General features: G+C 36.0%; 2 protein-coding genes across 3 annotated transcripts; both read right to left on the bottom strand.

The window, feature by feature from the left end:
* Positions 1-8,887: 8,887 nt before the first annotated feature.
* Positions 8,888-13,501, bottom strand: LOC18052257. Of its 2 annotated transcripts, XM_006445709.2 has the most exons (8): positions 13,323-13,501; positions 13,102-13,213; positions 11,532-11,615; positions 11,341-11,380; positions 10,428-10,496; positions 10,231-10,340; positions 9,185-9,341; positions 8,888-9,068 (listed from the first exon to the last, which is right to left on the bottom strand). In XM_006445709.2, exons 1-7 carry the CDS (start codon positions 13,474-13,476, stop codon positions 9,206-9,208), a joined length of 705 nt encoding a protein of 234 aa, XP_006445772.1. In that variant the 5' UTR covers positions 13,477-13,501; the 3' UTR covers positions 8,888-9,068; positions 9,185-9,205. The 2 variants fall into 2 exon arrangements, with proteins under 2 accessions (XP_006445772.1, XP_024047289.1); XM_024191521.1 differs by having other exon boundaries at positions 8,888-9,341.
* Positions 13,502-14,279: 778 nt separating this feature from the next.
* Positions 14,280-25,000, bottom strand: LOC18052258 (exocyst complex component EXO70A1). Its single transcript, XM_006445710.2, has 13 exons — positions 24,781-25,000; positions 24,473-24,679; positions 24,256-24,351; positions 23,259-23,464; positions 22,395-22,652; positions 20,328-20,466; positions 20,044-20,256; positions 17,096-17,301; positions 16,567-16,767; positions 16,363-16,462; positions 15,206-15,315; positions 14,958-15,104; positions 14,280-14,799 (listed from the first exon to the last, which is right to left on the bottom strand). The coding sequence occupies exons 2-13, from the start codon at positions 24,641-24,643 to the stop codon at positions 14,682-14,684; spliced, it is 1,965 nt and encodes a 654-aa protein (XP_006445773.1). The 5' UTR covers positions 24,644-24,679; positions 24,781-25,000; the 3' UTR covers positions 14,280-14,681.
* Between the last annotated feature and the right edge of the window lie 378 nt (positions 25,001-25,378).

Genomic DNA, 25,378 nt, shown 5'->3' on the forward strand with positions numbered 1-25,378 from the left:
ACAAACTTCCACAACACAGAACTTTTTAAGCAAAAAGGATTGGCATGGAGACAAAGTGAGACAAAGTTTCTAATGAGATGACTATATCTCCTTTAAAGCCCTCTTTTTTTAATATATTTTATTACTTTTTTCTTTTTCCTAGTGTAAGTGAATTTTGCATGAAAGTAAGGAAATTATTGGATCTCGAACTTCCAATAATCAGTCTATAATTGAATCCTCCATTATCCCTTATCAGTTTAATATCAAAACTTGGCCTTGGATCCTTCAAACATCTCTTTTCATTTAGCTATTCAACTTTCATATATAAAATTGAGTGCGCCTAAAAGAGAGGGAAAGTGGCTACTATTAAGTTTCAAAACTCGAAAGAATGTGAAAGACCAGTCAAAAAAGTAGAGTTGCCAATGGCATGACATTGCTCATTTATAAACTATAGAATGTTTGATTGATGAAATTTTCTATGTGACATGATGTTGCTTTCAATGATTGTCTGGTCTTTGTCTTTAAGCATTTCGGAGACAACCTTTTTCTCTTTTTATTTTTGTTATTTAATTTCAAGTGCTCACACCACTTTAGCTAAGACGACTTGGCATGCCACTATTTGAGCGGCTTAGTTACAATTTTCTAATGAAATGATCACTATAGGTTTTCAGAGAATATATATATATATATATACCGCTGCTCTCAAAAAATATAAATTAGAGTGCAATTGTTGCCGATTGATATTGAGATAATGACTCAAAATTGATATCAAGCCAAAAACATGTATAGAAGGAATATATAATTTTGTACGCTGATACTTAAGATTTATAGAAGCTTTATAATAGATCAAAACTACACTATCAATTAGTATTTCACTGTAGTTGTAGCTCTTAGCACAATAACAAATGCAACCTAAGGCAATAAAGAAGCCTAGTGCCACGATCCGCTTGTTTCCTTACTGAATTATGTGGCCTTAGGCGATAAATCCCACTCTCTTGGCCCTACGTCAACCTTGTACACTTAAAACATTGCTAGATTCGAAAATAGAAAAGATCACTCACTCCAACACGCTCAAGATGAGAGGAAAGAACTCGTATTGCTAAAAAAAAAGCTTACAATGCTTTATGTGCTGTGTGTTGGTCAAATGAGGCCCCTCCTATTTATAGAGTACAAGGAAGTGTTTAAATGGTGGCCTAGAATTATCTAAACTACCACTTGACTCATTACTTACATGGAATTATCTACAACATGCATAAATGCCTCTATGATTCTAGAATCTTCATGGGTGGTGGCACACACCATGACTTGGGGCGTTACATTCTTCCCCACCTAATCTGGAGACATCCTCATCGACTCCCCATGAAAGTCCTTGAACTTGTCTTGGAACTGCTACAAGTCGTTTGCGGGCTCCCAACTTGCCTCGCTCTTGGGTAGTCTTTTCCACTTGAAGTATTCTTGGCATGGCGGAGAACTCTTTTTCCGAACAATGCGATCAACCAAAATACTCTCTACTTCTTTATCATACACCCTTGTGTTACCGAGTGGAGGGCGCTTGGACTCTCCCCGCATCGGATTCCTTGTCCCCATGGTATGACTTCAAGCAATTAACATGGAAGACTGGATGAAGTTTAAGCCAAGAGGGCAACTCCAGCTTGTATGATACGTTTCCGACCCTTTTGATGATAGGAAATGACCCTTCGTATCGCCGAACAAGGCTCTTGTGCAGTGAGCAGGTAGACTTCTGTTGTGATGGTAGGATTTTGACTAGCACCAAGTCCCCTAAATTGAACTCCATGTGTTTACACCTGTTGTTCGTCCATTTCTTCATACGCTTAGTTGCTTTGTCGAGGTGCGCCCGTGCTATGTCCGCTTGCTCATGCCACGACTTAGCAACCTTGTATGTCGCGAGACACCTCTTGGTATAGCTCATGATGAGTGCGTGTAGTGCTTGCAACTGCTGTCTCGTGACCACTTCAAAAGGGCTCTTAGAAGTAGCCTAACTCCACTGAAAATTGTAAGGGAATTGGGCCACATCTAACAACTTTGCCTAGCTTACAAAATACCGCAGGTACAACTCTAACAAAGCATTTACTTTCTCCGTTTACCCATTGGTTTGCAGGTGAAAACTTGTTGAGACGTGTAACACTAATTCCATAAGCTTGAACAACTCAGTCCAAAACCTCCCAATAATTTGGTTGTCACGGTCACTAATGATGAATTTCATAAGTTCCCATCCGTTGAGCACTCCTTCGGGGTGATAATGAAGGTAGCATATTTAGAGAATCGATCCACCACCACAACAATAGTCGCAGACCCCTTGGACTTCAAAAGACAAGTTATGAAATCCATGGATATGTTCTCCCATGGTCGAGCTGGAGTGGGAAGTGACTCAAGTAACCCCGCGGGACACAAGACATGTCCTCATGAACTGGTCTACCTCCTTCCTTATTTGAGGCCAATATTACACTAACTCTAACAATGGTCGTGCCCGCCTTTGTCTTGGGTGTCTAGCCCACTTGGTGTCATGGCACTCCTTAATCAAGTTCTGCCTCAAGTTTCCCCATTTCGGAACATAGATGAGCCGTCCCTTGGTGTATAAAAGGTTAACTTCAACCCAAAATCTCTTAGATTTCCTTGTTGCGCAAGAGAAACCAGCTGTTTGCCTAAGTTTTCATGCTTCATTCCCTCTTTTATGAGCGTGAGAAGTTTCCCTTGTATCTTGCTCATGGCGGCAAGTTCAGCTTTCCGACTCAAGGCATCTGCTACAAAATTGGCCCTTCTCGGCTTATACTTCAGGACATTGTCGAATTCGGCTAGAAAATCCTACCATCTTGCTTGTTTCGGACTTAGCTTCTTGTGGTTTTGAAAGTAGCTAGTTGCCACATTGTCCGTCTTTACCACGAACTTAGACCCAAGCAAGTAATGCCTCCAAATGCATAAACAATGCACTACCGCGTCATCTCTTTTTTTTTTTGCACCGTATACTGCTACTCCGTATCATTTAGCTTTCAGCTCTTAAAAGCTATCAGATGCTCGCCTTGCATCAACACACTTCTAATAGCAAAATCGGAAGCATCTGTATGTACCTCAAATGGTAATGCATGGTTCGGTAATGCTAGAATCAGCTCCTTTATAATGGCCTTCTTGAGGGCATCAAAGGCTTGTTGGCTCATCTTCGCCCATTCCCACTTGGTGGTCTTTTTGAGTAAGTCGGTGAGTGGTGCGGCAATGGCGGAATGACCCTTGATTAACCTCCTATAGTAGTTTGTGAGGCCTAAGAAAGAGAGCAACTCCGTGACCTTCGTGAGCGGCTCCTATTCGACAATGGCCTTAACTTTAGCCTTATCCATGAACAACGTCCCATCTATGATATTGTGGCCAAGAAAATCAACTTCCAGCTTTACGAACGAGCACTTCTCTTACTTAACATAGAGCTCATTATCCTGCAACACCTTAAATACAACCTGCAAGTGCTTGGCGTGCTCCTTCAAAGTGTTACTATAGACCACAATGTCGTCAAAATATACCACTACAAACTAATTAAGATATGGCTGGAAGATTCGGTTCATGAGCGTGTAAAATGTGGTCAAAATGTTAGTGAGGTTGTAAGTCATGACCTTGAACTTGGGTATCCCATATCCAGTCACACAAGCAATCTTTGGCTCATTTCCTTCCATAAACCATACTTGATAGTATTTTTATCTAAGGTCAACCTCAAAGAAGTACTTAGCCCGTCCAAGTTGGTCAAATAAATCCGCAATCAATGGGATGATGTATTTGTTCTTCGCAATCACCTTGTTAAGGGCCCGGTAGTTGATACACAATCGAAGCAAGCTATTATGTTTTCGTTGGAAGAGAACTGGTGCTCCATATGGTGCTCCAACAGCTCTTTAATTTGCCTCTGCAGCTCTTCTAACTCTGGCAGGGATATGCGGTAGGCCACTCTTACTGGCGGTTTAGCACCCAACTCCGCCTTTATCTTGTGGTTTACTTCCCATCGTGGCGGCAATTACTTTGGAAACTCGGGTGGCATCACGTCTTTATACTCCCCAAGGACTTGTGCCACCACTTTTAGTAATGGCTCTATGATTGTGGTGTCTTTTAGGGGTGTGCAAAATCGAATTCGGATCGAGTTCGGGTTGATCCGATCGGATTTCGGATCAATCGGGTTGGGGAAAAAATCATCCGAACTCAATCCGAATTATTAACCCGATCCGATCTTATCCGAATATAATTCGGATCGGATCGAAAATTCAGATTAATTCGGATTGGATTCGAATTTAAAAACATTCGGGTTATATATCCATTCTATATTTCTGGGTTAATTTAAGAAGCAATCAAGTAAAACAATCAACCTTTTCTCAAGATATAATTTCGTTTTAAGCTTTTTAAATTAAATTATTTAAAACAATATAGTCAATACCACTAAAAACTTGGTGACAGTGAATGTGGAGGTGAATTTAGTTGTAGCGGTTGTGGTAACCGGTGAAGCCAATGGCAGCAAGCGGTAGCAGTCGAGGTGCAGTAGATTCCATCAGCACATCGCGGTTGCAGTGATGGCTTAGCTTTGCACGATCGCGTCGGTGACTGATGGCTGCTGGTTCACGCGGTTGCATCTCCGATCTACTGGCTGTTGCTTCTTGCGGTTGCATCTCCGATCTGCTCGCCGCTGCTTCGCTGACATCTCCGATCTCCGATGGCTTGGCTTCGCATGATCGCGTCGGTGACTGCTGGCTGCTGGTTCGCGGCTTCACGCGGCTGCATCTTCGATCTGCTGGTTGCTGCTTCTCGCGGTTACATCTCTGATCTACTGGTTGCTGCTTCGCTGTTTGGCATCTCAACATTTCCAATCTCCGAGGCCAAACCTCTATTTGTGTGTGACCGTGTGTGGTGTGAGTGTGTGTGTGTGTGCACTTGCAGATTATTTTAATTTAGATCTAAGATTTGCTTTGTGTGTGGTGTGAATCCGATTTTGTTTTGTTTGTGACTTTGTTAGTTTGTTACACTGAGTTTTTTTTTTAAGCCAACCCGATTGGGTTTTCGGATCGGATCGGGTTTCATCCGATCCGATCATGATCCGATCGGGTTGGCAAAGTTACACCCGATCAGATTTTGTTAACAATCCGATTCGATCCGAACCCGATATTTTTTGGGTTGAATCGGATCGGATCGGATCGGGTATTTTGCCCAGCCCTAGCGTCTTTCCTGTCATTGACCTCATGAATAGTGGTGAGAAAAGTTTCCTCATGCCGCTTGCAGCCCTTGCTAATTTGCATTGTAGAAAGTTGGCCTGGTGGTGCTGCCTTGCTCATGGTCAAAACCATACATAGGGTTCCATGGTTGTGGCGTCTTTCCTGTCATCAACATCATGAATAGTGGTGAGAAAAGTTTCCTCATGTCGCTTGCAATCCTTGCTAATTTGCATTGTAGAAAGTTGGCTTGGTGATGATGCCTTGCTCACGGTTGGAACCATACATGGGGCTCTCTCCAAGATTCACATCAAGTTGTATCTCGAAAGTGGCATCACATTGAGCTACCGCAAAAATTTCATACCTTAAACAAAGGTAAAATCATCTAGAGGTACAACAGAGAAGTTTGCTTTACCTCGCCAAGGGCCTAGATATAACTCCACATTCCGTGCTACCCTGCTAAGTGGTTTGGCCTCCGAATTCACTATCTTGAGCCATCTATCAGTTTTCTCGACTTTGAGACCAAGCTGCTTGGCCTCATTCACTTTATTAAAGTTATGGGTTGCTCTCGTGTCATTCAAGGCTTGAGCTTTCTTTCCGTTGATTATGGTCTCGACATGCATTAACAACTTGTCTTGTAGCTTTGTTGGTATTTGCTTGGCATTCAACGCATTGAAGACTTAGAGACAAACATGGTGTTGAAAGTTTTCTTCTTTGGGCAGTCTTTTACCCATGGTCACCATCGCAAAAGAAGCAATTGTGCTTGTGTTTAACTTCATTCTTGCCACCTTTGGGCCATCATTCTTTTGTGGCGGTTTTTCCTTGCCATCATGATGCTGCGACGACTTATCTCCATTTGCTCCCTCACCTTTGCCATGTTGAGGCTTATCCTCATTCTTTGGTTTGGATGATTCACCTTTCAGAACTCCACAAGTGTGTCCGCCTCGGTGAGGGCAGTGGAGATGTCATTCACTTGGCATCGCTGAAGCTCCTGTTGCGCCCACAGTTGGAGTCCCTCTCTGAAGTCGAATAGCAAGTCATTTGAGTTCATGTTGTCAATTTAAAGCATTAACTTTGAGAACTCGTCGACATATTTCGAGATTGACCATATATGCTTCAGTTCCCTTTTCTTCTTATGAGACTCATACGCCACATTCTCCGGATAGAAATGCTTCTTTAGCTCGCATTTGAGCAAGTCCCATGTGTTGATGATGTACGCCTTATGCACAATCTCCGTATGCTTCTGTTGCCACCAAGTAGTCGCGTAATCCTCAAGAAACCTCGTTGCAATGTTCACATTCTCTTGCTCACCTTGAACATTGGTGGCTTCGAAATACCTCTCCATGGACCACAGAAAGTTCTCAATCTCTTGGGCATCTTGCTTGCCCCTGTACCTCCTTGGTCTCGACCCCTCGACCCTCATTAGAAGAGCGACATTGGTGGTGAGCACTCCGCTGGGCACGACCTTCTCGCAAAGTCCTCCACTTAAGCCCTTAGCACCTCAATAGAGTTCATCACCATAGCTTGGAACTCCTCAAGACTGTAGCGTTGAGCCATCACGTCTTGGCTCAAGTCACCTATCCGTCCCCCAAGATCATCCACCTCATCCATCTTTTGCTTAAAGATTTCGAGGCGCTCCTTCGTCTCGGCGACGACAATCTCCCTACAGACAACCTGATTCTCTATGGCATTCAACAAGTCCACAGACTTCTCCTTGTTGTTCTTTCCCTTCTTTGCATTGGGATTTTGATCCCTCCCACTTTGGTCATCATGAGTGAGGTCCGACATCCATCTTTTCAAACGCAACAACCCCAAGAGTGATTATGGCTCTGATACCAACTGTCACGATCGGCTTGTTTTCTTACTAAATCGTGCAGCCTTAGGTGCCAAATCCCACTCTCTTGGCCCTAAGTCAACCTTTTACACTCAAAACGTTGCTGGATTTGAAAGTAGAAAAGCACACTCACACAAATTCACTCGTGAAAGAACTCTTATTGCTCAAAAGAAAGCTTAGATGCTTTATGTGCTGGATTTGTTGTGTGTTGGCCAAATGAGGCCCTTCCTATTTATAGAGTACAAGGAAGTGTCTAAATGGTGGCCTAGAACTATCTCAACTACTATCTAACTCATTAATTACGGGGAATTATCTACAACATGCATACTATCTAACTCATTAATTACGGGGAATTATCTACAACATGCATAAAGGTCTCCAATATTCTAGAATCTTCATAAGTGGTGGCAGACACCATGACTTAGGGCGTTGCACCAGGCAACAAGTAGAACTGGTAATTAAGGCTTGGATTTCATCAATCCTTAGTTAGCCAATTTTTCATGTTATCAAGACTTATCTTAAAATATATTGTTGGATTCTTATCTCTCAGCTTGAGCATTTAAGTGAAGTTATTTTCTAATATAGTATTAGAGCTAAGGTCTCAAATTTAATTTCCTTTATATGACAACGAATTCAATTGTTTCTTTAATTTTTTGGATAACTTTTATACTCCTGTGTTTCAACCCATCTACATTTCCTCAGAGACAACCTGTTAAAGTCTTGCCTTAAAAACTATTGAGGGGCACAAGTGACATTGACCTTCTATGCTCAACTGAATCTCATATCCAAACTCTTCAAGAGTTCATTATGAGGTAGAAATCAATCCTCCACCCTCAAGTAAATTCAATATTGTCAAGCGATAATGACCTTTTAAATAATATGTAATAGAAATAGTAAGAAACTGTGGATGTTTTTCAATCGCTATATACTACTTTATTGTAATGTTTACTTCTGAAGTGAAAGTAAGAAGTCTGAATTTCTCCTACTCCAATATTTTCTTACCAATTTTAAGGGGAGAGTGAGAATCCCACTACGTGAAGCCTACATTTTTTCACGGAGTGGGAAGTGGGATTCCCACTCCCATGGGGGGAGGTGGGAGTGGGAATCCACTCCTCCTCTTCCTTTTTTACCCTTATATTTAATAAAATAAAATAAATAATATCATATTTATTTAAATAATATTATTATATTATTTTATAAATTATATTTATTAAAAATCATAATACTAAACTTATTTAAATATAATATTATCATATTTATTAATAATAATAATAATTTAAATTAATTCTAAGTTAAAATTACTTAAAAATAATATTATTATACTCATAGAGAATTAATAATATTACTATATCCTATTTTTATGTAAAAATATAATATTATTATATTTATTTTAAAAAATAATAATATATTTATTTAATATTAGTAATTAATAATAATCACTATTTTATTCTAAAAAATATTAATTTTGTATTATATTATTAATAATAATATTTCATTTGTATTGCTCTTAAAAATATTAATAATTATTATTAATTTATAAATATAATAAAAAAAATATTTTATTTTCAAATATTTTTTTATTAATTTTATAATTAAAAACTACAATTCTTAAAATAATGGTAAAACTATAATTTAAAATCATTTACTCCCAATCCAAGACTATGTAAATACATAAAATTAGATTCTGATTTCAATTTCATGCTCTTATTTCAATGTAAATAAACAACCTACTTCACTCCTAATCTACACTCTTAATCCTAGGTTCCCACTCTTTGGGATTCTCACTCCAATCCAAAATGCAAACGCTACCTATATATTGTCATTTGTTGATAAAACTATACATGATAAATTAACATAAAATGAACTTTTCCATCGCGATTAAAGATACACTTTCAAAGTATTTTCAACAAAATTCATACTATAACATGCAAACAAGAACAAATTAACTTTGTTTTAAAACGCTACAAATCAATATCCGCAATCCAAGTTACTTAGCTGACTGACAAAATTTAATATTGAAAAGACAGATCCCTGATAGAGCCCAAGACAATTGTACAAGCAAAGACCTGGAATAAGACGATTAAACCTATACCGTTATTCAACTTTCCGTCACCAAGACAACCAAAGAACACAGAATAAGCTTAAAAAAAGCATGGACACTGACTGTAATAACATAATATACCTTCTTAAATTTGAGAAAGCTTCACTCAGTTGGATCCTTCCCAAAACCCATCATAGCATGTGTAGCTAGCATCGAACACCTACGAGTCATTTCCTGAATTCGCCCGACCAAAGGTAAGTTAACTGTTTCTCGGTTCCTGAGAGGCTTCTTGTCCCACCTATTCACATGTTATGCATAGCTTTCATAACCATCTCAGAAAAGATAACTTTTGCACATAACATCATTGGAAAAACAGCTAACAGAAAATATCAAACATCACTTGAATTCAAGGATCAAGTAGTGAATAGAGATTACAACCCCTATACACCCTGTTCCATAGATTTCAGTGTTGTTAAGCACAGCTACCATTCCCAGTCTCAAAGGATCAATAATTCAACATTGAATCATATAGAACATGTCTGCACTACAATCATTACCTGGTGCACTCTTATACAACTTCCAAAAACCATTAAGTTACAAGCATGTGAAATTTCAGCCACCACAAACAGTTTATAGAGTTACATGAGCAGTCAAATGGGCGATTGAACTAAGATACTGTTCTCATATTAAAAAATTCAAAAACTATCAGGTCCTAATCTTAATTAGCTTGATTTCATAAGATTCACAATGTTAGAATCCCTTTCGTACTTATTTTCTCTAAAGCATAACTCAAGGTGTTCATGAATAATTACTTTTGAGGCTCATGCAACTCACGCCACAAAATAACTCCCAACTATAATTCTGCTAACTTTGCAATCAAATGAATGCAAATTCAATCCTCCAGCATTGCATAAACTTATAAGCTAAGGAACTAATCAGGCACTTCCTTCACAAGGTACATACCCAATGTTTTTTGAAAATGAGGAATTGATTCGGTACACCAATTTTGTGATAAATTGACTTTGTCTTCCTAGAAATGACTGTATCTCCTATTGCAGCAATTTTATCAGTAGGAATGCAGAAAGTATTCATACTAAAGAAGGATGCATCTGAAATATGATCTCAAGGTTTCTATCTCATGTAAAGGATTAAATGAAACCATAATCTTTTAAATCCTGACAACATACATATCTTCATGGCGAACAACTTTTCCATCTTCAGTATATAGTTTGATGAGTGATATCATATCTATATTTCTCCCCATGAACTTGTAGTGTTGTTTGGTGTCAATTGTTATCTGTCAAGCAGCAGTTACAATATCCATATCAAGGATCAGATCAAAAAGGAAAAAGAAGTAAAGAGAATGTCAAATAACATTTCAAACCTCTCGCTTCTGTGCTGAAATAATGTTTTCTTCAACACTGTATTCAGAAATACTCGACTCACTAAAAACCTGAAAAATGAGGTAGAAAAAGGGAATACAATTCTCATTCATAGATTAACAAAGTTGTTGGTCTTTGACAACTAATTTGCTAGACTGACTAAACTTAATCATTCTTAGATGAGAGGTATAAGTTAGGTTGAAAGAATGATAGTATACTCATTTGTTTTCACGGCATTCATATTGCATTAGGTATATATTCATAAAGTACAGAAACGTGGGTAAACATCCAAACCTGAAGAAAAAGAAATGATTTCGCCATCTAAATATAGTAAGAATTTGTAGCATTTTTATACATTTCCTTAAATGTAAAAAGTAGATACCTGAATTATAGGCTGGCTTGTATAATATTATCAATTTCAAACTCTGATATGTAGAGGTTAAGAATGATAAGAGGTATGAAATGCTAATAGCTTTTCCAGCATGCTTCTAAAGCTAGCTGTGTATCCCAAAAAATTTTCCAAGCAAATTAATCTATTACCACATAAAAAATATATGCTTCAACACACAATCTTTGCTTCAAATCAGCTGTTAGTAAAGTACAAGGATAATTTTCCATTTTGAAGTAAAAAAGTGAAAAATCATTGAATTTTCAATCACACTGCATCTGTATGCTAGACATGCGTATGAAGATGGCCAAGTTTCCACACCTTTCCATTAAAAGAAAGAAACAAATCATTAGCAATTCAAACTTGATTAATATATATTATGTCATTGTTTCTTTTCTATTCATGCACATGTTTGAAGATATGTACAGAAAGATCATTCTGAATTGTTCCAAAAAATTGATTCTCCCTGTAAGTTTAAAATGATCACAGCAAACAGTTGATTTGTGAAAAAGAACCAAAATGATTACCTTGGAAATTGCATAGAATGCTGATTTGATTTGCTTCACCCTGAATAGTCAATAATAATTTGCATCAGACGTGATTTTGATCCATAAATATCTAATCTCATGCACAGACTTCCTATTAGGCGGAATTGCCATTTGAACCACATATAAACAAGATTTAATTTCGATAAAATTCTTTAACTTCCAATACGTACCCGTGAGCACACATGAGTGGGTCCTCAAAGGATGCATGTGGAGCATAGATTTCGAAGTCATGAGATGTGGCACAAGATCCATATCTGAAACAATCCACAGAAACATATGATGAAAATCTCAACCCAATCAATAGATATGTTTCCAGCATCAAGTGGACACCAACCAGCATGGTAAATTTATAAATTCTTCAATTTTTTTTTTTAAAGAAAATTATATGCTACCATGAAATTGTCTAAAAATGAAATTAAAATGATATATGGCGATAGCATGACTATTGGAATTACTTGTTACACAAAGCATGAACATATAATAACAACTCATATCATACAAAAATGTATCAGCATATGGCTATTACTAATTCAATTTCAGCGGACGATAAACACCAAGGCAATTTAAAGCGAAGTAATAATAATATATAATAAACAGTGAAAGAAATTGGTCTCTACTTCTATACCATCTCTTCCAATAGCTTCGTTGGTCATATCAATTTTCTTCTACAGAAGAATAAGAAGAAAAAAGAGAAACTGCAATCACAGTAACTAATTGGTGAACTCATTCTGCAAAAGGCATTCCAAAGAGGCTAGGAGAATCTCTGGTGGGTTTCGAAAAATGTTTATTTATCTTACTTTGTTCTAATTAGTAATTCTTGTACGGGTGCTATCAACAAAAAAAAAAGTGTAGAAGATAATTTTTATGTGTGTTTTATTAGATCCATACAAGAAGCTGCAGAATGTGGACTTGGCCATATGTGCTGCATTTTAGACCAAAAAGCTGAAACTTTTCCATTTCTTTTCATTCTTTCAACAAAATATTAACATATTTAAAAAGAAGTACATAAATATATCTGAATTACAGCATCACATCATCCCCTACAGTGAACGAATCTCCGGCTCACCAACTACAACAACTAGACAATTATCACTAGGAAACATTTTTTTTAATTCTTAAAAAAATAATAATAAATAAACTTCTTTCCAAGATCTATAAATGTTTAATGTAGCATATATATAAACCACAAAAAAATTCGTAAATACACTAACTAAAACTATCGGTCGCTTCCAATAAATGAAAAACATATTTATGAGTAAGGCTATGCTTCCTCAATTGTGAGTATCCCAACTTATGGGTTAGCAATCATTTATATATATTTCAACATGTACGATACAACTTTAACTTCATTATTAATAATTAACATATAACTTTAACAACTCAATTAATGAATTGCATAAAAGATGCCACGTCAATTAAGATGCAAACAATGCTGCAATGTAACTGACATTAAAGTAAGCAACACAATCTATTTTGTTGTTAATTCAGTATTTAAACAACAGTCACACAATTGTGATAGTATACATCAATTAAGGGGTAATTAAGGGGGGGACTATGTGGCCTAGCGGCCCAGGGAAATTTCAGGGAAAATAAGGGTCTTCACTGAAGTTCAGCACATATCAAAAGGAAATTTACGTTTGCCACCTAGGGTTTCAGTATTTATATATTGGCCGATTTACATCTGTCGTTTCATCATTTCGGCCCTTGTCCGGTACTAACGAAAGAAAGACGATTACTCACAAGTTAAGAATGTGAGGCATAATATCATCAGAAATACGTTTAGAGGAAGTAAGCTCGCAAGCCTCTTTGCCGCAACGTTCCCTTATCTGATCCATTTGCTCTTCCTTATTATCTGATTTAATAAAAATAAAAAAATAGTAAAGAATGATAAATAAGCATCATCAAATTTAATAATTGGCAACAGTTAATTAAGCAACAAATCATGCAATATGCAAATTAACCTTTTGAGTGAGTGTGATTCACTTTCTCCATTAAAGGTGATGGTGATTCTTGCATTTTCTTGGCAACCAGACGGGTCTGATGAATCAAATGATGCTGAGAAGTGTGCGAAAGTGGAAGGAGCCGAGAAGAAAATGAACATATGCATGGCTTCATTGCATCCACTTGTCAATACTTTGTCCGTTAATTTGACATTTTATGTAACGTGTCCGTTAATTTGCCTTTTTATGTAACGTGGCCGATTCCTTGAATGTCTTTCATTCTATTTCTTTGAATTCGGGCGAGATTTGAATAATCAAATAATAAATTTACAATAATTTTTTCGAACAAGCAAATACTTCAAAACGTGACACTCTCTCTACTCTACCGACGGTAACCGAAATACGTCGAATTTCAGTTAGTGACATTCTATTGGGATCCCTGAAGTATGATATAATATCAGCGTTACCCTAAGGGATTTGAACTTCCTCCATCTTTCCCTCTATAATAATCACCTGGTCCCTCTATTCCTTTTTACTTTGGGTCTATAAAAGTATAAATTTATTACTTATAAAAAGAAGGCAATAACTAGATGAATAGAGATTATTGATACAAATAAATACACATTTAATTAGAGTTAATGCGTTTCAAAAACAAAAAAAATTGAGTTAATGGGAATCATGAGGTCATAATTTAGAAATATAATTTTTGCATTACATTACATTAAGTTCCTCTACTGATCTAAATTTTAAATGAACAAAAATTTATATGGTAATTAATGGTTAGTACGTTTTTTTTAAAAAAATAGTTAAGTAAAGATGAATTTTATTGGTTTAGGATTCCACGTGTGTTTGATATTCTTTTGAATATTTGAAAGTAAATACCACCAGTTAAAATAATAATAATAATAATAATAATAATTACCACCCTTAATAAACTTCTACGAACCTCAAAAATATCTGACTAGTTAAGCCGGCAAGTTACCAAAAGTCAACAAACGTTGCTTCCGAAAATATTAGAACCATGTAGCAAACAAAGAAATGGGGGTACATTAAGACAATCAAAGGCAATAAAAGATTTACAAACAAATGATTTGAACATGCTCTACTAGGATACACAAATCTGGTAAGAAAATAATTCTTGTAAACACTATCACACCATACCGCAGGTAGCACAACGTGTTTCCAATTCTCTGGACAAGCAAAGATGGTCCTTATTTACCATTCAACACAAAGCATGCATACACTACCATCCGATTTCTTTCTATTTTCTCTCTTTTATTTTGTCATTTTTACTTTTCATCACATAGCAAAACCACTGTCACTTAAGATAAATGCTGACCCATTGTTTTTGGCATCAAAAAGTGAAAGACGATACCAAATCTACCGCTTGGGCTCATTCAAAGTTTTTCCCTCGAAAAATTCACCAAGCATTCGCTCAAGATCCTCTGCCGAATACCGGATGTACTTCTGTGGGTTCTTCCCATTCTCAACTAGAGGCCTGGAGCACATCAAAGTAATGTCAAAGAAAGATCTACTAAATCTCTTCTGGGTTTAAAATTTGGCATGTACGATGGATGCATGTGAAAATGTTCGAGTGTCTGCAAAGAGTAGTGAGAAAACAAGCAAAACATTTGATGAATGGAAAAGATAACACACCCAAAACGTTTTACAAAAGATCGGTAGGCAGGCAACAAGACTTCAGCAACTGCAAGCCTCAGAGACTCCCGCAACTCTGTGTCAGGAACTGTCCACTGAGATTGTTTTTGATGAAGCTCCTCAAATTGAATATTAAACAGCTTGAACCTGATAGCATAATCCGGTTCCCAATCATGATCAGAAGGCTTATTGGATGAACAACAAAATTCTTATTAGAAGAAAAAGGTTCACGAGGATGGAATATCAACCTGTCCTTAATCAATGCTCTTGAAACTCCACTACTATTTCCTCCATCAGTAGCCACTGAACCACCTCCCCCAGATGATGTCAGGCCTTGAACAGATAGACACTGCAGAATCTACAGAGGAAAATATAACCAATTACTTAATAGTAATATATCAGTTTATCTGTGCACTAATATGTTTTAAACGAAAGAACAATTGTAATGATATATAATAGAAACCTTCCAAAAGTACAGTATCTAATAATAAATAAATATATAAAACAATGAGGGAGATTGGAGAGGTTGATGTGCATGGAATGTCAACACATTCTGGATATCAGTTACCATCTTGCTAAGTTATGAAAAATGAACCACTAAATAAACTTACCCGTTGTCAGTTCTATTAATAATTTCCTAGTCCCTATACAACATTTTTGTCAAATTTTGCAAATTATTAATTTCTTTTAACCCACAATCATGGGCATCATCAACTCTCTAACCCTGAATATCAGTAGGGTGGGCAAAAAGACCATTGCCCCCGAAAGAAACCAATCGGTCTATATTAGAGAAAAAACCGAAACCCAAAAAAATAGGAAATACAAAATAAATTACGATTTAAAACCAAAAAAACCGAACCGACCCGGAAACCAAACTAATTCGGTTCAGTTTGGATTATTATTCTATAAAAACCGACAGTTCAATTCGATTCAGGATCGAACCAAACCATTGCCCACCCCTAAATATCAGTATCAATTCTGTTTGATCATCACTCTTCTAAATTTTCTTCTATTATATGTCCCATTAATGTTCTCAAATAAAATCCTCACTTGTTTCCTGCAAACAACTCATTAAATCACTAAACTCCTTAATTTTCATCTCTGCCCTGACATTCAGCAACCTGATTCTTCTACTTCAGCAATCCTAACCAGGGCTCTTCGAGCCTGCTCTATACGATTGGCCAGCCTTGCGGCAGCAAAAGGATTAGACATCTCCCCAGCCTTGCGGCAGCAAAAGGATCAGACGTCTCCCGATGCTATGCCTTTGCATCCTTTCGACTAAAGTCTAAGAACACAACAACCTAAATTCTACAGAACTTTTTCCTACAAATATCACAAAGACAGAGTTCTCTCCAAGCTTTCGAACACACAAGGTATCACCAAATGGGGAAGAGCAGAGAGAAACCTTTGCCCAGGCAGTTCTTTTGTACTGATTTGCATGCTGTTGCACAATCCTTCTGTGTCTTTGCACCCAATCATCTCCTAACAAATCCTTCGCTTCAGACCTGAAAATGGAATGTTAACTTATAATGAATCACTACTGCAAGCAAGACAACTTCAGAAAGTATAGTAAAGTAGAGGCCCACAAAAATCAGGTAACATGAGAAACCTGCGCACAGATCTGACCATATAGTGAATATTGTTCATCAGGAACAAGTGAGTCAAAGCAGGGTCTTTGTACTGCTTAGATTTCCCATCCAAATTAGTTTGAAGAGCCTGCATTATTCGCATTGTCACAGAAGCTAGCTGTGAATCTGATTCAGTTCCATTTTCAAATTCCTGGAACAGTTGCTTCAAAGTTGATTGATAGCTGTAAAAGTTTAGTGCAAAGTGTCAGGTCAACCATCACCAAAAATTAAAACAGGAAAAGTTACGATCAAGAAATAAACAGCTTTGAACATAGAATTGTCTCCAGCTGAAATCTCATGAACTTAAATTATAAGAGTTATATAACTGAATCTTTAAACTGAAAATTGTATGGACAGAAAAACAACAAAAAAATTAATTGGTTGCATTGTACATGCCAAATTCTGTATAGCATGAAGAGAAAGCACATTAAATTGACAAGACAAAACAAGTAACATAGCAGATTGTGAAGCAGTCCTAACAGACTAAAGAACATGTTCAACTGCACTTACTCAAACAGAAACTTCACATAGTTAATCACATAGCTGGTCAAAGGATGTACAGTTCCATCCAACACAGCCGTTTTTGTTGCATCCTTCTCAACAGCTTCTTCAAAATCACCAAAGGTCTCTTGAGCTGTCTGGGCAAGCCGTTTTGTCAGGCCCAATGCAGATTCTCTAATTTCAGTGCAAGCTTTACCTTTGAAAACAGACTCTATCTGGCAAGAAAATGACCATATTTCAAGTTAGTTATATATATATATATGTAGCAATAATCTATGAATTGACTTTCCAGAACATACATGGTCAAGTTAATTACAGATACATAGCAATAATCTATGAATTTGACTTTCCAGGACGTATAGCTAGTAAATGAACTTAATGATACCTTAGGTATTAGTCAAGCCATATAATCTGAACTCTAGGTGAAATACGAACTCATTTATCTTGCGCTATTTTAATAGTAACATTATAACTATCTTTGCAACCAACAATACAACTCAAATCCATATGGCTCACTGTAACTAAAATATTACAATTTAAATTCTAAAAACGACGTATAGAAAATTATTATCAATGTTAGCCCAATGGAACTGAGAGCAGTGTTAGGTAAACATAGACAAGACAACAGAAGACCTAAAAGTAGTACTGCTAAAACATTTTTATGATTAGGATTCGTAAAATTTTCAAATCAAGTTATCAATTCAGAATACTAGGTGAAATGACATATATCTTGCACTTTTAAAGTATGTTACAACAATCTTCCCAACCAACAATACCATCTTGAACCCATATGGATCATTCTGACTATATATTCCAAAATAAATTCTAATAACAATATACAGAAAATTATCATCAATGTTATGTCCAATAGAAATGGGAGACTGGTAAACATAGATGAACGACAGAAGACCTAAAAGTAGTACTACCTACAGGATTTCAATAGTTAAAACTCGTTTGGAAGATATATACTTCAGGACACCATTATTCACTAAAACAATACAAATATAAACACATCCACACGTATCAATCGAAACTATTGCCATTAGAGGACCCCTTATCATCATTGAAGCATCACAATTGACACGTACAAACATCAAAATGAAATCCAACAAGAGACAGATTTCTATGAGCAAAAGCTCATTTGGTTTGTCCATCTATTATCCACTGTATTCCTTCTGTACAACAAACAATGGTAACGAATAATCAATGTGATGCTGATGTTACCTAGTCTACGTATTAATATGGAAGATGGATTGGGAATGAGAATAGGGTGTGATGGAGTAGGCTTCTTTTGGATTGTTAAAGCAGAGTACAATGTTTCAGGTGAAAATGGAAAGACGCTTTTCAAATGTAGACAAACATGCATACATTTTAACTAGAATTCTTGTGCAATACCTAATTTGCTTAGTATCATCTAGAGGAAAAATTTCCTGCCTCTATCTCTTCATGACACAAATGGTAGTGCATAAGATGGTACGGACTGAGGATTGATTCCTCACTCTCTTCGTGATAAACACCTCTCTTTCTTTCTCTTCATTCCTGTTGAGAATTTGATTCTTCTTACATACTTATGATATGAAACCAATGCCTATTGAAAGCAAATTTCCAAATTTAAAGTTGATGGTTGGTATTGGTTTATGGTAACCGTCTTTGATTCGTTATTTGATTCTAAATGGGTAATTATTTATTAAAGTTGGATGTCCGTTTTTGTCAAAAATTGATCTTAGGCACCACAGATGAAACACTAAAGAAGTAGTTGGGGCAATGGATAATAGAGGATTGGTATCAGACTAGGTTTGGCATGGATAATGCCAAACCTGCATCCACACCCACTAAAAAATTTCAAACCCAAATCCTTCACAAACCCATTACCAGTTTCAAATTTCATCCCACCGCGACAGATATGTAGTCATTGCCAAATCGAGAAGATATCCATTCATTTTTATCAGTTCTTCTACTTCTAAGCACTAATAAAACAACAAAAGAAACACTTGATCAAATCTACAAGTCTAATCTACCAAATACACACTAAATTTCTACCACTAGTAATTAGTAGAAGAAGTTTTCCAATCATTCAAACTTCAAAGGATATATTCAATTATTCAAACCATTCAAAATGTCCACAACCAGTGAGCTGATTGCTAATTAGTCAAAGTTTTCCATTACTTTGTTAACTAATTTTTATATTACAATTATTTGCCTTCTAATTATCTGCAAATCTTGGTGTGGAAGGAGGTATATTTATACATATGGTCAAGCAGCTTTAGTTTGAACAATTATTGGTAATAGATCACTGTATCTAAGGGCAATGGAAAGATGTAAAAATACTGAACGTCTAGTTAACAGTGATACTAAAATTGGTTTGAGGGGGTAGAACAATTTTTTCATTTAAGAAATAAATAAATAAATAAAATAGCTAAATATCTGTGGATACTCGCATTTTTTAAACAGCACCTGCGTCTGTATCACACCTGCAGCAGATTTTTCTATCATGTTCCAAACCTACCCCAAACCCATAAAGAGGCATACCAAATCATTCTTAGGGTCAGAAACCAGTGGATATTCACATCCACAGGTAAAATTGCCATCTCTTATCATGGAAATTGAAAAGAATAAACAGGATTATAGTCAGTGTTTGGCACAATCAAATTGAATTGAAATAGATTTTGTCTATTATGAGAAGGGCAGATAAACCTTTTCCATGACAGACCAGAAAATCATGCAAAGCTTCAATCTAAACAACATAATATCAGTGACTACTGATACAAAGCCTCACTTCATCCATATGAAAAAAAATAAATGAATAGAATAAAGGGGGAAAAGAAAAAGGCAACAATTTCAGATCACCATCAAACTTTATAAACTACCACACCTAACTAAGCCATATCCCCAGATCCAAATTTGTCAATCAGCATTTAAACTATTGCAATAAATAAGAACATAAAAATTAGTCATACCTCTGAGTGAAGCTCTCGCATTATCTCATACATGTCTAAAAGTACAAATAGCTTTTCAGGTGATCTCTTGCTTTTGGCAATTGCATCCCCAAAACTGAGCAGCACTGTAACACTACTTGCAGTAACTTCAGCAAAACATTGATCACTAAGAGAATCAAAGCCTTCAAATATTTGATCGCATACTTTACGTTCTCCAGCAAAAAGCAATTTGACCTGTACAAAAATAATTAGCAAATTGTAATACCATATATAAAAGGTACGAGTATATTCAGCATGGTTCTTACAGCAATACGCATGAAATGAATCCAATTTCCAATCTTTGCCTCCAACACCTCCCATTGCATTTTTTGAACATCATCTTTGCTAAGTTTCTCAACCCCCAATTTTCGGAGGCTCTCTTCCAAAACTGTAGAACGTGTATCCCTAAAGAAAAATAAATAAAAAAGGGAAAAAAAAGGTGCTGAACTTGTTGGAAAAATTATCATGTGCCTTTGTATGGATGTAACTGTGTATATATAAGATAAGTTTACAGAAGAAAAACAACAGTCGTTTAAAGACTCATAAAGATATATCTTTTTTATTTGGACAAATTTTATTGCCCTAAAATAATCCAAATGCAGAACGACATTGCAAGATGAGAGCCACATGTTGTCCAGACAGATTAAAACCAAAACAAAACTCCATTTCCTAATTCAACTGGAGAGATAGTTATCCACCTGAATCACCTCAACAAAAGCATTTTAATGACCTTATACAAAATTACTAATTAACACACAATATGAAGAACTCGTAACTGTTGCTAATGTCTAAATGACATCCCTATATTTCTTTTCCAAGAAAAAGGAAAGTAAAAAAGAAAATTGGTTTCTAACATTTTATTTTCCTTCTTTTGGTCAATGGACTTATCCAAAAAGCTTTAATTTCAAGTCTTCAATTATGCAGGTGGAAAGACTGGAATAATTTAATGACCATATTTGAGTCCTACAATTAACTGTAACTGCAGATTCACCAAAATTTCCTACACATTCAAATATAATAAAATCAAGACGAAAACAACATATAAAGACCTAACAACCATCGAGGACTCTTTAAGTTCGACCAACAAAGCTTCTTTATTGTTGCCAGACCATGGCTCTAGCTGTACACTGCCAATGCCAAAGACGATATCATATGTCTTCACTATCAATTTAATCAATTCTGAATACTCTGGCATACGAGCTAACAACAATAAGATACTACATTGGCCTAAATCAATTAAAGAACAACAAATTAAGTTTTTACTTTATTTTATGCATTTATTTATTTTTTGGGCCCAGAAACAAACAACAGATTAAGTAAATCACAGACAACTTTTGTCATCTTGCTGCTACGTTGTTATAATTTTACTTTCAATGAATAAAATTCAGAAACTCTTTCATCTGGGACAAGCTAGGCTAGTTTGGTACATTTTCTGTGGTTTTGATTTTATTTTCTCATTTGTGTCCGGTTTGATTACTTATTTGGGTAAGATTTTGTTTCCTATACTGCGCTGTAATGGGATTTATATGTTGTTATAGGAAGTAGACCATTCAAATTCAAACCCCCCACCCTCCAACACCACACACCCCTTTTTCTTCTCTTGAGGGTGATAGATTCTTCCCCCAACCCCCTTTTTAGGAGAGGAGGTTGGTTTTCCAGCTTATGGCCGCTATAAATAGGGCCTAAGTTTCCATTCTTAATTCAGACTCTGGATGAACAAATAGTAAAATGGAATGAACGATGAAGAAAAAAGTGCTACCTCTGTACTGTGTACCAGTTATCCTCAAGATCACCAAAATAACCCAATGCAAAAACCAATAACCATACAAAAATCTTCAGATGAGAGTTCTGATGAATACCCAACCACCCCTAACCAGCCTATTTTTTTTACCACTAATTTTTCTCCCTTTTCTTTTTCTCTATTGGTTCTGAACCACTTATCTTCAAGTATCAATAAAATACACAAGAATACCAACAAATACAAAGAACAGAAATTTGTAATACATAGCAGAAACTCAGGTCTTTATTTTATTTGGTCAAGCAATGAGGCTTAGCATCGTACTTTCATCAATAATGGCTAAATTAAGCCTGTACAGGTATATGCATATACATAGTGAGAAAGAGGAGAATTTCCACAACATAGAAACAGTCCTTCATGCAACTTTAAGTACATGTCATATGCAAAGAACAGCATTTGAAGTAGCCAATCTCAAACAAATTTAAACATTTCAAAATAATTTGCTTGCTCAGAGAAGATAAGATGGTTACGACTATAAAAATCAAAGTCAACATGCAAGATTAAATAGCTATGGACCAAAGACAGAGCTTCTTACCTATAAATTCTTTGTAATTGCTGTTGGTGGCCAGCTTGAACCATTTGCTGGGCTAAATCATGCAGTAAAGGCAAAATCCTTGGTGGTATAAGAGTAGGAGGTGTAAAAACAGCAGTTTCTGCATCACCATTTGGCTGTTCTGAATGATGATTCGATGGGCTTTTGTGGCTAGAATCACCATTGTGTCCCGGTGATCCTGATGAGGGACGCATTGAATTTGGGAGGCATTCAAAAAGACGATCAGGCTCCAATGGTTTACTGAAATTTTGAGAGGGGAAAAAAAAAAACAAATGATGCTTGTATGCCGAGATCATTGTCTGAGACTAAAGACAAGGAAGAATAATGCTCATAGAAAGGACATAAGATAGACAAATTTCACGCCCCCGCAAAAGGAGGGAAAGATGAAAAAATAACTTCAGAGACTGATCAAAAAGAGTGTAATTTCTTATTGGTTGTAAGGTATATTAAACACGCAGGTCTACAGGAACATGGTACTGAAATTAAAAACTAATATTTTGGAAAGAATAACAAAATAGTTAAATTAATTTTTATATTGAAGCGCATAACTAAAAAATTGTTCTTCAAGCATCATGCTTCTTATGCATAAATGGGTTACTGATCCTGGCAATACAAGAATTCCAGAAGGCTGATTCCAGACATGATACAATACTCTAGATACTAAAAAGGAAATATCCTGGGGATGACATACACTAGCAAGAAAAAGCTACTGCAAAGCGAATTTGCAGAAAAGTTCAGCTTGTTTCTAAACTTAAGAGGCTTGAGATCAAGAAGCATTAGATAGTTATTTGAGCAAAAGGATCACACCTTCAGACGAAAAGCATCAATAATCATGAAAATACAAACCTGTACGAGGCTAATAGTTGCTTAAACTCGTCTTCTAGCTTTGAAATAGCTTTAACAAGTAAAGTATTGGCATTGTTGATCACCCCCTCACTATTTTTGAAGCCCTTGTTACTGCTAAAATAACTAATGTTGCTTCTAAGTTGATCAATTGCTTCCAGATAACTTTCCAGGTCCTCATGTGGTCCTCTAAGTATTTTAGATTCTGCCTACATATAGGAGCAACAAATAATTTAGCAACAATGTAAGAAACTTTGAGTATTTAGATATAAGTATTTAAAATAGATAAACAGAAGTAAAACTTGCCTATGCCTCATGGACTCAGAAACAAATGGACTCTTAAAAACAAAACTGCCTCCCTTGTATTCACACATTAGATAATACACTTCTTCGCTCCCAAATATGAGCAAATTGATACTTTAAGCCACTTAGTGATGATGACAGAGAGCAGTAGTGAATTATCGAGAATTCAACTTTCACTTCGTCCATCAATGCCATGTACGCAGGGATTCTCTAGGTTATTAATATGGCATTTTAAGGAATTGAGGAAGTAAGAGATGACTATGCATTATTGCGGGAGTTTACAATGTACACGCTCTTTAAGGGTCTATATTGATCTGAAGTAACTTAAATTGTTGCATGCTATCATACACTTTCAGCTGGGCTTCATAAGCATCATCTTAGTATGGGCAAGAACAGAACGACATAAATAAAGTTTGTTTGAAAACATATTTTACACATCACCATTAGTTTTACTCCGGTAAAATCAGGGCTCGCCAAACGTACTAAGTTTACTATGATTGATGTTTGCTCTTACTTAACAAGCCAAACAAGCTACAGCATATTTAAAGAAAGCACAACCCTTTCCTTCATTCAAATCCGTTAAATCTACTGCAAAAGGTCAAGCAAGTGAAGCACTTTTCAACACTTATAAACAGATTGAATGAACTCATAAGTAAAACTAACAACAGCACCATCACAGTATCAATAGAAAGCAAACCTGACGAGAAAGATCAAATTGAGCCAAAATAACCTCAGCAGCCTTCAAAGTCTTATCAATATTCTCATGAGCCTTTCTAATAGCATGCGTTCTTATCTGTATCAACAATAATAGCAAGTAAAATAAAAAAACACCAGCCAAAGATCTATTCGATCCGACAACCTCATTCAGGAAGTGGTCAAAGTCAAAGTCAAAGTCAAGATCTGATATTGGGAACCTGAGTAGGGCGCATGGCGGTTTCGAGAGCGGAGAGGCGGTGATCAAAAGAGCCGAGAATCGTGACGACATTGTCTGTAATTGTTTGGCTCTTTTGCAACGACTCTCTCATTTTCGCTGCTTTCTCGCTTAAAGAAAGCGATTCCATGCCTGTTACTCCCATCACCACCATCTTCTTCTTCTTCTTCTTCTTCTTCTCGCTTCTTCTCTACAAAGAGAGAATTATTCGTTGATTTTAAAAAATAAAAATAAAAATAAAATTTGGTGATGAAAATGTTTTGTGTGTTGAGGTTGTTGTGAGGTAAGTACCAGTTTGATAATTAAGTTTTAAGTTAAAAATAATAATATTATTAAAATATTATTCAGCAGAGAGGAGCAGAGATATTGCTGCTGTCTTTGCTTTCACTGGCTTCCAATCTGGTTATATAGAGAGTAAAAAGGAAAGGACTCGAGAGACGGAGACTCTCGTACTCGTTACTCTTCCTCCTTTCTTCCCTAGGTCAATTGTTTTCTTCTTTTTCTTTTTTAATTTTTAATTTCATATTTAACATGTCAAAAGTTATTGTTACATTTTTATCAAATTCGACCTGATGACAAAAAGCTAATGGATTTCCAAGCCGAGAATCCACATTCAATGACTACTAATATCCAATGATATGTCTTAATTTAAATAGAACAAAATAAAATAAATCCTAACTATCATTAGACTTAAATTTTTTAAGATAAGAAATAATTTTTTCTACCTTAATTGTGTATCTGATTAATTATTTTCAACACTCAAAAGTGGATGTGAACAAAAGAATATATTAAAGAAGGGTATGATATCTCTAAGTATTTTGGGAAATTTATAAAAATAACTATAAAATTTTTACTGTTTTCATAATTAATTCTCTAAATTTTTTTCTAT

This window comes from Citrus clementina, unplaced genomic scaffold (assembly GCF_000493195.1).
Source record: "Citrus clementina cultivar Clemenules unplaced genomic scaffold, Citrus_clementina_v1.0 scaffold_2, whole genome shotgun sequence".
NCBI classification, from domain to species: Eukaryota; Viridiplantae; Streptophyta; class Magnoliopsida; order Sapindales; family Rutaceae; genus Citrus; species Citrus x clementina.

Excerpts from the sequence above, each read along its gene's own strand:
- LOC18052257 (XM_006445709.2), bottom strand. The coding sequence starts at position 13,476 with ATGAAGCCATGCATATGTTCATTTTCTTCTCGGCTCCTTCCACTTTCG. Across the intron at positions 11,616-13,101 it reads ATGCCTCACATTCTTAACTT|ATATGGATCTTGTGCCACAT; the intron begins GTGAGTAATCGT and ends GGATTGTTTCAG. Across the intron at positions 9,342-10,230 it reads GTTGTTCGCCATGAAGATAT|GTGGGACAAGAAGCCTCTCA; the intron begins GTATGTTGTCAG and ends ACATGTGAATAG.
- LOC18052258 (XM_006445710.2), bottom strand. The coding sequence starts at position 24,643 with ATGGTGGTGATGGGAGTAACAGGCATGGAATCGCTTTCTTTAAGCGAG. Across the intron at positions 20,467-22,394 it reads CAATTACAAAGAATTTATAG|GGATACACGTTCTACAGTTT; the intron begins GTAAGAAGCTCT and ends ATTTTTCTTTAG. Across the intron at positions 14,800-14,957 it reads TCTTTTGTAAAACGTTTTGG|GCCTCTAGTTGAGAATGGGA; the intron begins GTGTGTTATCTT and ends GATGTGCTCCAG.